General features: G+C 35.9%; 1 protein-coding gene across 3 annotated transcripts in view; it reads right to left on the bottom strand.

The window, feature by feature from the left end:
- The window catches only part of LOC123707649 (probable E3 ubiquitin-protein ligase HERC2), a 54,565-nt gene that overhangs the window by 22,390 nt on the left and 19,517 nt on the right, over positions 1-12,658 (bottom strand). For all 3 annotated transcript variants that reach the window (XM_045657901.1, XM_045657902.1, XM_045657903.1), the window contains exons 41-56: positions 10,792-10,943; positions 9,797-9,938; positions 7,885-8,013; positions 7,138-7,302; positions 6,135-6,236; positions 5,950-6,051; positions 5,376-5,602; positions 5,086-5,154; positions 4,246-4,417; positions 3,797-3,892; positions 3,220-3,374; positions 2,383-2,610; positions 2,122-2,241; positions 1,040-1,141; positions 564-719; positions 184-345 (exon numbers count right to left, since the gene is read on the bottom strand). In XM_045657901.1, coding sequence (XP_045513857.1) covers positions 184-345; positions 564-719; positions 1,040-1,141; positions 2,122-2,241; positions 2,383-2,610; positions 3,220-3,374; positions 3,797-3,892; positions 4,246-4,417; positions 5,086-5,154; positions 5,376-5,602; positions 5,950-6,051; positions 6,135-6,236; positions 7,138-7,302; positions 7,885-8,013; positions 9,797-9,938; positions 10,792-10,943 — 2,279 coding nt within the window. The remainder of the gene's footprint in view (positions 1-183; positions 346-563; positions 720-1,039; positions 1,142-2,121; positions 2,242-2,382; positions 2,611-3,219; positions 3,375-3,796; positions 3,893-4,245; positions 4,418-5,085; positions 5,155-5,375; positions 5,603-5,949; positions 6,052-6,134; positions 6,237-7,137; positions 7,303-7,884; positions 8,014-9,796; positions 9,939-10,791; positions 10,944-12,658) is intronic.

Genomic DNA, 12,658 nt, shown 5'->3' with positions numbered 1-12,658 from the left:
TATCCGCCGAGGATTTTTTTTGCGGTTTTCACCAATATCTAAAATTATCGATGAGCAAGATTTAGATATATAATTCAAGGAGGTAGCAGGTCATAGTTACCCTTTCGAAGCCGGGGTAGCTTGCTCGTAACACAGATTACAGAACGAAAATGTACATTTAAATATTAAAAGTAGTCAATATACCTTCCCATCAGCAGTGAGTGCCAAAGCGTGTTTTCCACCCGAGTGTACCGCGACTCGCCTTACAAGTACATGTGAGAGGTACGGATTTGCTCGAGGCGTGGAAACATTATTACTATGCCCTAAACCTAGCCGGCCATTGGTGCCTTCTCCGCATACAAATAGCTAGAAAACGATAATAATATTAAATTATATTAAATAATAATATTAAATTATAAAAAGTGGTATGTCGTGTTGTTAAACAATTGTCTACTAAGCTTTAAAAGAGAAGCTGTCAAAAATGTATAACTGTGAAGGTTTAGGCCCAAGTTGTTTGTTAAATTGTCTTTGGACCTTTTTATATAACAGTATTTAAATATATAAACAGTAAAAGATGTATTTACCTTTCCATCGTGTGATACAATGAATAATGTTTTTGAGCCACCAGCAATGTGTACCGGCCGTAAAGCACTAAGCCCCGGTGAGAATATCGGCACTTTCACTTTTGAACCCTTTACCCCTCCTAACTGGTCTTTATCGTTGAGGCCCCATACGTATACCTAATTTAAAAAAAATGTTTTATAGTTTTCAATTTAGATTAAAGATATCTAGTAAAATAGCATTTTGCGGTTGACATGACTCAAATTATTCAATTGGTTAGAGATACATATAGAAAAAGACGTGCGTTTACGTTATATGTAAAGGATAACTTGGAGTAGCAAGTTATTTTTTTTAGTTTAGGGCCCCAAAATAGCACGTATTGGAGAAACCATTTACCATAAAAGATAAGTTGATTTTTGGTATAAGAATACCCACAGTATATAACCAAACTATGGTATTTCAATCGGAAAAGACTTTACATAGTTTCTGGTTCACTTACTTTTGGACAGTCAGGTTGTACAGAAGGTACGTTATTATCCGTGGGTAAGGCACCTGTAGGCGGATCTTTCTCCATCCAATCCTCGGCAATAAAGTTCATACTCTGAAAATTTATTAGTAAAAAGTTTTAATGTTCTATTTAAATTCTACGTAAGTATACTGGTGTGTACTGCAGAATTGAATAATTTTACCAAATACTTCAACATCGATTCGAATCGTCGACTACCAATCACTTTCCGTGCGGCTTGATCCCTTGACGTTGCGTAGAGATGTTAGGTCTCTCTGCATCATCTACCGCATTTACCTTGGGGAGGGTTCAGAAGAGTTGTTCGGTCTAATACCCGCAGCTGAGTTTCATTATCGGACGTCAAGGCAAAATACAAAATCCCATGCGTATCACCTCGACATCTGTCGTTCCACAACTGAGCGTTTTCTAAGGCAGGTTTTGCCGCGCACCACCACTATGTGGAACCAGCTGCCCACTGAAGTATTTCCGAACCAATTCGACTTAGGGTCCTTCAAGAAAATAGTGTACCAATTCTTGAAAGGGCGGCAACGCACTTGCGAGCCTTCTGGCAATGGGTGTGTCCATGGGCGGCGGTATAGCTTAACATGAGGTGAGCCTCTTGCCCGTTTGCCTCCTATTACATTTAAAAAAAAACATCAAATCCATGTCGCATAGAGTTTTGCGACATAAAAGTGGCCTTACCATTTTTAATAAACCCCTTTAAATTCAAGATCGGTTGTACATCTTGGTCACTCAAGCTTTCTTAGTTTAATTAACGTGACGATTTCCTAAATCGTCGGAGTTACGCCCCGAGATTGTATACAGATGTAGGCACTTTCTTGAACTATTATATTGCATTCATTCATTTCATAGCAATTAACATTTCATTATTTCGCTTATATAATAATGTTGTACGCGAGTGGTTAATACAGAGTAAAAATAAAATCCTCTATTATTTATAGCACCCCGATGACCACAATACAATCAGTTTATATTTTGACACTTTTTGTTCAACTTCATACATTCCTTAAACATTTATACGTACATTTAGAAAAGAAAAGTTTAATACTACTTACAGATAATATATCGGTGTAAAGTGGATTCGGTCTAAATCCAGTAATGTAAAGACCATAGACTCGACAATCAGCATTTACGTTGCGATTTTGTTTTATCCCAATTTCGATGCATGGATAACACTGAAATTACAATACATATTTAACGCTTAATGGAATGACTCAACATAAAAATGTTCTCGTTTGAGTCTATTTAAAAAATATACATGTAAAAAACAATTATGTAAAATATTAAGCGCAACATTTTCAAGGTTCAATAATAACCTGCTTGCAGTCCGATAGTAACTGTATCTGAGCTAAATGCGTAGGCGGTCTATCTCTTGAGGGCGGCGCAGGCGCACAAGGCACGGCAGCAAGTGGCGCTAAAGCGGAGTCTTCGAAGCTGGAACCCGCCCGAACTGATAACGCTGAGGGAGCGTGCACACCACCAGCCACACCCAACCCTAATCGACGTATGCGTACGCCACTCCGCATTTCGATACGAATCCAATGCTGAAAAGTTTTTTGTTTAAAATTGTACTTTGCTTATATTATTGTAGTGAAACTTCTTTATCGGCGTTGGAAAAAAATTACCGTCACATTTTTTGGTTACGCGTCACGTTTTTCTGTTACACGTTTTCTTGTCCCTACCACGGTTGATTCGGAGAGAGAGATAATAACGATAACAATGAATAATATAGAATAATAACGGTAATAATTATATTACAATTAATGAAATAATTGTATTATTTGTATTCATGTATATGATAATAAAAGCCTTAAAACTTTATCTAATTTAACTTTATTTAACTTCTGTAAGTTTGCATATAGTTGATTATTTTTCGAAAAGAAGTTTCACTTACGTGTGTAGTGTACACACGTACAAGCACACATGTTTATTTTTACTTTATATTCTTTGTAAACTAATACATACTTTAAAACAAGTCCAAATATTCAAGGATTTATTGTTAAGCCAATAGTTAATAATTAAAATGTCATTTAAAGCAGAACTGTTAGTAAAGTTTGATAACTAATGCAGTAAAGATTGCAGTAGACTGTAACTACATCTAAACAAACTAAAGAATTTTAGTTTCTTTTTTGGACTATTAAGAAAAAGGTAACCTGTCCAGTGCCAGTAGAGCTCTGCCAATAGGTGTGCGGCTGCGAGTCTAATAAACGACGGGCACCTGCACCTGAACGGCAAGATGAAACTCGCGCCGCTCGTACGGCCCCACGCCAACCTACTGTAGTGCCACCGGCACTTTCACCCCATTCCGCTATCCAAAAGAAATATTTGAGATTATATGAATTGAAAATTGATGTTAGGTATAAGAGCGCAAATATATAAAAATAGATTTTTAGTATTCAAGTCAGAATCTTTGACAGGTATCTCTTAAAGCCGAAAAATCTGAATCGTTGCTAAAAATCAATTTATCTATCTTTATTATTATATATATAGTCACCGTGACCACGCACGCTGTAAAGCACGGAAACGTCGGAAAATTTTAAAATTATGTAAAATAATTATAAGTTTATATAATATATAGCTTCAATCCGGTAAAAAAGTGTTTTCTTTCAATAGATTTATCTTTAAAAAAATATAGCCACCCTTTTTTTCAATGAAATAGACGAAAATTCAATTAGAAACTGCAGATTTTATTATTGTTTTAGAATCAAAGGATTAAAAAAAAACACTTACATTGATCGGTCACTAATTCCATTTCACTGACTTGACCAGTCCACCCAGGTTGTTGAGGAAAATCAACTGTTAAGTCTCGACCGTTGCTGGATATAGCTGTTTATGTCAGGTAATAAAAACTGTTATTAACATGGACTATTAAAAAAATCAACGGCCAATACTGTTAACGTAGATGTCAAATAAAATTAGGCGTTGGCGTGGATTACAACAAAATTTACATATTTTTCATTCTTAATTTTTTATAAATTCTCAAATTATATAATTATAATCTTATAAATGTATTTGACATATTTTAGCAAATTTGACTAGTCATGTTGACCTAAGTAGGGCAGTAATCACGCATTTAGACACTCAATATACCATAAATATTGAATAGTACTTTTTGTTACGTTTACGTTTTTGAGAAATCTATTATACAGTAAAAATATTGCGTAGTGACATAAACAAACCTGTAACAGTGCCCACACTGGAGTGATCAATGCACCCCCACTTATATCGTGGTTGCGTGACGGCTGAACGTACGCGTACGCGATCGCCTGCGGTAAAAGGCGGTGCGCCCGATACTACTTCAGCGTTAAGCGCTCGAATACCCGAAACCCGACCCAGACCACGCCATTCGACCTAAAACAATCACAGGATTTTTGTTTTAAAATTGTCAAGGGCTACAGGAATAGCTTTGTAAGTGGCAAAAATCAAAGTAGAAGTCAAAATGACTTTATTCATATGTGTGTATACTTTGTTTGTGTGTGGTATACTTTGTTTTCCACAAGTAAACTTATGAACGTCAGAAAAAAGTTAAATGGAATCTAATTAATTATAATAATAAATAATAATTTACTACCAGAAGAAACTTTCCGCCACTCTTTAATCGCTAAGTTTTAAATCATACAAATTGTTTGAATTAAAGCAACTTTATCCCAAGGATTAGGATCATTTAAATATTCGTCAAATTTATAAAAAGCTTTATAATTAATTTACGTTTAACGAGAGTTCTGAATTTATTTAGTGATATTCTAATTTTGCTTGGGAGTTTGTTGTAAAAACGAATAAAATTTCGATATTGGAAATGGTTGGTCGTACGCTTAAATTAATTCTGTTTCGAGTATTATACTGGTGAAAGTCACCATTTGTTTTAAAATTGTTTTTATTTACTTGTACATACAACAATGCTTCAAGATTAAACATGCAGAACGAATTTTAAAATACCAGAATTTAACTCCAATCTGAGTGCTTGTATAGAGTTTGAGAATAATACATTTAGAAAAAGAGTTAAGAATGTATCAACTTACATGTATATACACGTTTTGCTTAATATCACGTTCAACCTTTTGCACCTGTCCCACATCACCCAACGCGATCTAGATAGAAGACAAACTTATTACATACTACATTTAAATCACTTATAGTATAACATAATTCATTGTTTGGTACACTTAACACTTGAATTACTTTCAATTGCTTTAATAAGCATGTGCGCATAATATTTTTCTATGCTTACATACATTTACGTAAGTTATGTGAGAAGAAAGTAAAAGGCTATATTAAAAGTTATACAATTTTTATATGTAAATACACTTACATTTTCAAAGGCCTTGCAACACCGTACAGTCATTCCGGGTGTTATGATATCTGATAAGTACTGAGCGTATTCATCTTCAGACGCAAAGCAACTTCTCCAACGGTATGGCGTTTGTTTCTTCTCTTTCGACTGAGATTTGGGTTCAAAGACTGAGTCGTCCATACCTTGCTGTGGTAGTTCTAAGAGGTATGCTACTAATGCTTCGACAGATGGCAGACTTGTACCACCTATAAATAATGTTGATTACAATACAATATAACTTTAGCTGGCATTATAAACTTTAAACTAGAGTCCAATACTGTGAAATTAGTATTGACAAGCTTTAGTAACAATAATGAGGGAGTTGACTGCGCCCTTTATTTTAAAAAACATCAACTAAAGTTCTTTGTTACACAACGAACGTAAAATTGTGTTATTATGTATGTGTTATTAAAAAAATAATTCTTGTATTGGTTATTTATTTCATATACTTTTGTATGTACAGGAGTTAACTTTAACATCAGGTTAGAATCAAGCACGTATCCTCAACTACTAATTACATCCGATATGTATTTTTAAAAGAAAAAGCACTAACCCAGTGTCTGTATTGCTGAGTACACTGCATGCCTGGAGAAGCCCATCTCTACGACTTGTTGGACTTGTGCCGAATTTGCCCACGTATTGAGGTCTTTTCGGGCTGTAATAGTAAATTTAACTATGTACGCTGTACACAAATAAAGCAGTACTGAAAATTTGTCCCGTTAATTTATTTTTACTTACATAGTGACGCTGTACTCGTAGAAGGACCCGCAGATATTTGCATTACGTTACTTTTGTCTATTAAAGGAATTTCAGGAGGAGATTCGAAATCTTTTTCGTCATCTGAAAAAAATATTAATAACAGTTAAATACGAAAATGGAATTAAATTACCACATACGGATAAGAGCACTTTTGGCCTTAAGATGCTAATCTCATCCCTCCCATCCCATTAAAAGCCCTTCTATTTAGGTGCACGTATAACACTCGCTTGTACGGTAAAGGAAAACATTGTTAGAAAGCCGACACGCTATAGAACTAAACAATTGATTTCGTATGTGAACACAGAATGGTCATAAGCTAATTGCTCATTAGAAAAAAAATATGACCACGAAATGCCAACCTTCTCAGTAACTCTGTTGGATACCCTTAGTGCACACAGGATCCTGATCCTGCTGGAAGTCTAATAATTTGAGCCTGATTTGATAACATCTAAATGACATGTCTAAAAAAATTATTAAGATTATTAAAAGGCCGGCAACGCACTCGCGAGCCCTCTGGCATTGAGAGTGTCCATGGGCGGCGGTATCACTTAACATCAGGTGAGCCACCTGCCCGTTTGCCCCCTGTTCTATGTAAAACAATTAAGAAAAATAAATCTTTACTTTATTTATAGGCAGAAGCGAAGCAGTATTCGTCGTTGCCGAAAGTACTATACAACGTTGTATGAAAATAAATTGTTGTTAAAATTTTTGAGTTGACATAAAAGTTTTTATCTCCAAATGCGACTTCAGACATTTGGATTTAAAATAAGTAATATAAAGATTGTATTCCTTTTTCATTTATTAAGTATTTCAGTAAATTTTTGGTAGTTTTTTCGTAGATTTAGTAGAAACCAATAGTTAGTAGAAAGAAGAAAGAACGGCTCATTTAAAGAATCGGCAATTTTCATGTACTAAAAATTCACGCAGAAAATTAGTTTTTCCCCGAGATATGACATTTGCACAGTAAAGGTCTAATACTTACTAGAAACATGTGCAGCCAGTTGTTGTGCTATAGCCAATGCGGCCACGGCGAGTTCTCTGGGTGTGTGTGACGCGGCTAAGGGACTAGGCCGAGTTGCTAGTGCTAGTAGACGACGTAGTAAAGTGCCTTCTGTGCCTAGCGAGTTTCCAGTTCTCTCTAGAGATCCTAAAGATTCAATACAGATTAGAATTATAATTAAGCAGCTGGTTCCACATAGTGGTGGTGCGTGGCAAAAACTGTCTTAGAAAACGCTCAAATGTAGAACGACGGACGTCGAGGTGAAAAAACACAAAGTAAGTAGGTTACATAAGTTATTAGGCAACAGGCGGCCTTATCGCTAACAAGCGATTTCTTTCAGGCAACCCTAATATGGGACAATAAAAAAAGAAACACCTACAGAGGGGAAGGGGTGGGAAAAAAACTCAAAATAACACGCAACTATAACTAAAATAAAATAAAAAATAATATGTATAAACAGACAAGTAAAAGCTCTGCCAAAGGCACAATTAATATATATAAGTAGTAGCTAATTACGAGTCAGAAGAAAAACGATCAAAAAGAAGATTTTTAAATAAATTTAGAGACTGAGCTCGTCTGATATCAATTGGTAAGGAATTCCATAGTAGGATACTTTGCACAGGTGTTGATTTAAATCAAATTTTTAACCCTCATTAAGTACGTTTAACGGAAGGAAATTAAGCGCAATTTGATTCGTTTTATCTACTATAACCATTATCGCTATGTTACCTGTGGAGTTATCCGGAGGTTGCATTAGTACATTTCGCAGTCGAGTTCGTGTTGTCAGTAAGCCTCGTACGGCGGATAATGTGAGCAGTTCCATTTGCTGTCTTCTCAACCCATATACGTCAATATCCGCTAAATCATTAAAATGTGATTAGTATAGTAGATAAACTAGTTTACTATCTCCAACACTGAAATTTCTTTAAACGAATCCCATTCAATAAGACCAATAAAAAAAATGACATTTAGATCTGTCAGATTTAGTGACTTCCTTAAAATATCGAATAAAGTGTAGCAACATTGTAACGACGTTATTTAGAACAGAAATTGTTAATTGTAACTGGAATGGTTTATAAGTCAAAGTAAATCGTAAAATTATTGTCATTATTACAATGTAATCGGCATTGGAAAGAGTTACCATGGCTTATAAATATATATTAGGTCCTTACATATGAAATTGGCGTATTTCGTACTGGCCGCTTTAATCACGATGTTCTCCTCTTTGATGACCGTCTTTCATTTGTTTTTTTCTGTTTTGCGTCACTCATTTTACAAAATGGAAAACTTAAAGTAACGCATTATTTACGAGTACGAGTTCCGCAGTGGTTCCAACGTTTTCGTTCTGGAAATTTCGACCTGCAGAACAAGCCCCGCGGACGGCCTGAGACCCAAGTTGATAATGAATTAATGAAGGCTATTGTGGAAGCGGATCCATCGCAAACCACGTCCGAGTTAGCTGCAGGCTGCGGTGTTAGTGATAAAACTGTTTTAATTCACTTGAAGCAAATTGAGAAGATTAAAAAGCTTGAAAGGTGGGTACCTCACGAAATGACTGAAGAAAACCGGCAAACGCGCGTCGACTGCTGCGTTATATTACTGAACCGGCACAATAATGAAGGTATTTTAAACCGAATCATTACCTGTGATGAAAAATGGATTCTTTACGATTATCGGAAGCGCTCAGCGCAATGGTTGGATCCTGGCCAGCCAGCTAAATCCTGCCCCAAGCGAAAATTAACCCCAATTAAGTTAGCGGCTAAACAACCTAGGCTGGTCAATCGCTCCACGTTACTTGTACTTCACGACAACGCTAGACCACACACTGCACAACAGACGGCTACAAAATTAGAAGAGCTTCAATTGGAATGTCTAAGACATCCTACGTACTCCCCGTACCTTGCTCCAACAGATTACCATTTTTTTCGAAATTTGGACAACTTCTTGCAAGGGAAAAAATTTAACTCTGATGGGGCAGTCCAAATCGCCTTCACAGATTTTATTGATTCCCATCCGACTGGTTTTTTTAGTAAAGGGATCAATGAACTACCTATGAGATGGCAAAAGTGCATAGAAAAGAATGGTTCATACTTTGATTAATTAAATATATTATATTTAAAAATATTCGACTTTTTGTTCCTCCCATACAAAACGCCAATTTCATATGTAAATGACCTAATATAATATATTTGGATGAGGAGTCAAATGCGATATATAAAATACCTACTTCCTTGGCATTAATAAACCCTAACTAAACACTATAAATATAATAGGGTATAATACTGTAGAAACTCATAATTTTTTTTACTAGGCCTAAATGATAAAACTCCTTAGCTATATTCATTAATATATTATTAGATATAGTATTAGATTCTTATTTGTTTTTTGCGACTGAGGCGCAATCTAGCTGCTGTGGTGTCTGGTAGAATGACCAGCACTGTGGAACAACTCTGCTCCTCAGCATAATGCTGAGCCAGGGCCAATTACAACCACAGCACACACGCATTACACAATTAAACCTTTTTCTTTAAAAAAAAATATTATCTCTCTATTATTATTTAGTTTTATTTTTTTATTATTGTTATTTTATGTGTTTCTGTGTGTGTGTTTTGTTAGTAATAAATGTTATGTCTAATATTACCAGGTAAATGATGTGGATGCATCGGCGAAGCCTGTGGTCCAGCGCCCAATAACGCCGCACACACTCGTAGAGCGCTTTCACCGCCAACTAGCGGATGAGACAGTTTCTCACATTCTATACTTTGTACACTGTTTAGATCCGTCTGAAAATGTAATATATGTGTATTTGCGATTGATTGTGTTTTTTTTATTAAATACGTTTTCTTATTTATTCATTGCAGTGTTGGCCTAGTGGTTTTAACGACCCTTATCTCTAAGATCTCCTAAACGCAAGACGAGTTTGAATCACGGCTTTGTACCAATGGAATTTTGTTCCTATGCGCGCAATTTGCAGTGACGGCAGAGGAAACCGACATATCTCAATACCAAATAGTGATGACATGTGTCGGACACAGAAGGCTGGCTAGTGGAGTATTATTATTATTTTATATGAGGAAATGATGGATATGTCGCAGTAAAGTAGTTAAATTAGAGAGTTAATTGAATCTCTAGACAGTTAATTAAAGATCGATATTCAATCAAGTCGCTAAAGTTCCGTCGGACAAATGAGTGAACATAACGAAAAACTTTCTAAACGTACCTAGGCAGCCAGGTTAACCTAACCTAAGCATTTACAATAAAACAATATACGGAATTTCCAAGCTCTCAGTTCTTCAAGATCAAACCGAAATAACAAAAACGAATGATATAATTGTTTTACATTATTAATAATCAATACGCTGGTTACGGTCAGACAGTGATCTATATACAGTCACTACATAGTTAAACGTTTTCGACGCTGCTTTATTTCAATCAAAATGCTAGCGACTTGATTGAATATCGATATTTAATTAACTTTATATAAATTCAATTAACTTTCTGATTTAACTACTTTACTGCGACAGATACATTACTGCAGTAGAAACCGAAACAAAATTCAAAAATATAAACATCTTGATATAAATTAATAAGATTATTTGCTATAATATGAGTGTGACAAAAAATATAATCTAATACCTTAGTAGTCGAATTATCATCGTGAACTAAAGTGATCTTAGCGCGTGTAGAAAGTTGTGTTATGACAGCATTACGCGGAGGGGATCCCGCACACACTCGCTGTCCTAAACGCAATCTCCACTCCATACCACCCACTACGCCCAATGCACCAGCTGATAAGAAAATACATAAGGTATAAGAATTTAGAATAATTCGTCAATGATAAAAAACAGCGTAACATCATTGGATACACGATACCAAAATAATATATATGTCACAGGCCACTAGCTTAATTAGGCGTTCAATTAACAGCCTCGCAGTTTAACTAGCGGCCTGAATGATATTCAGCCATTTGGTAAAACAGCTAGGCTTGCATCGATGACGTTTCATTTGCCTAGCCTGTTGACTGTTAATTTAAATTTCATTCCACTTTCTGCCGCTCTCAAACTCGAAACGAAACTCTTCAAACTGTCAATATGGCGTTGGCAAACCACAACTTTGAAGTTGTTTTTCAAAGTTTCATGAAAAACAACAAGTACAATTGAAGAGTGTAGTGAAAATGTGAATTTGACTTAAGCAATTTCATTTTTAATAGATTTTGTTTTATGTCATCTTTTTTATTTATGCCAAATAATGACGATGTATCGTACGAATGGCCGAAGCATTAGCCAAGCCAGTTTATTAAATGTTGTAACAAACGCTACGGCTGAATATTTTTCAGGCCGTTAGTTAAACGGCTAGGCTTTTAATTGAAAGGCTAATTAATCTAGTTGGCTACGACATATATATAATAATTACATTTTAATAATAGATATTGACTAACTTACAGTAGTTAATACAATTTTATATTCATTTTAGGTCCTTACATATGAAATTGGCGTTTTGTATGGGAGGAACAAAAAGTCGAATATTTTTAAATATAATATATTTAATTAATCAAAGTATGAACCATTGTTTTCTATGCACTATTGCCATCTCATAGGTAGTTCATTGATCCCTTTACTAAAAAAAACAGTCGGACGGGAATCAATAAAATCTGTGAAGGCGATTTGGACTGCCCCATCAGAGTTAAATTTTTTCTCTTGCAAGAAGTTGTCCAAATTTCGAAAAAAAATGGTAATCTGTTGGATCAAGCTCCGGGGATGTCTTAGGCATTCCAATTGAAGCTCTTCTAATTTGGTAGCCGTCTGTTGTGTGTGGTCTAGCGTTGTCCTTAAGTAGCAGTGGCGTGGAGCGATGGACCAGCCTAGGTTGTTTAGCCGCTAGCTTTTCCATCATGGTTTGCAATTGCTGACAATAGACATCAGCCGTAATAGTCTGGCCAGATTTGAGTAAACTGCAATGAACAATACCGGTACTAGTCCACCAAACGCTTACAAGTAACTTTTTTGGGGTTAATTTTCGCTTGGGGCAGGATTTGGCTGGCTGGCCAGGATCCAACCATTGCGCTGAGCGCTTCCGATTATCGTAAAGAATCCATTTTTCATCACAGGTTGATTGATGTAAAATACCTTCATTATTGTGCCGGTTCAGTAATATAACGCAGCAGTCGACGCGCGTTTGCCGGTTTTCTTCAGTCATTTCGTGAGGTACCCACCTTTCAAGCTTTTTAATCTTCGCAATTTGCTTCAAGTAAATTAAAACAGTTTTATCACTAACACCGCAGCCTGCAGCTAACTCGGACGTGGTTTGCGATGCATTCGCTTCCACAATAGCCTTCAATACTTCATTATCAACTTGGGTCTCAGGCCGTCCACGGGGCTTGTTCTGCAGGTCGAAATTTCCAGAACGAAAACGTTGGAACCAAAAACGTACTGTGTTGTCTTTTGCAACATGACCGCCATACACATCATTCACCCTTCGAGTCGTTTCCGCAGCACTAGTGCCA

Source organism: Pieris brassicae, chromosome 3 (genome assembly GCF_905147105.1).
Source record: "Pieris brassicae chromosome 3, ilPieBrab1.1, whole genome shotgun sequence".
In the NCBI taxonomy this organism is placed as follows: domain Eukaryota; kingdom Metazoa; phylum Arthropoda; class Insecta; order Lepidoptera; family Pieridae; genus Pieris; species Pieris brassicae.
The sequence above is the reverse complement of the archived record's forward strand: the minus strand, read 5'-3'. Positions and strand labels throughout refer to the sequence as shown.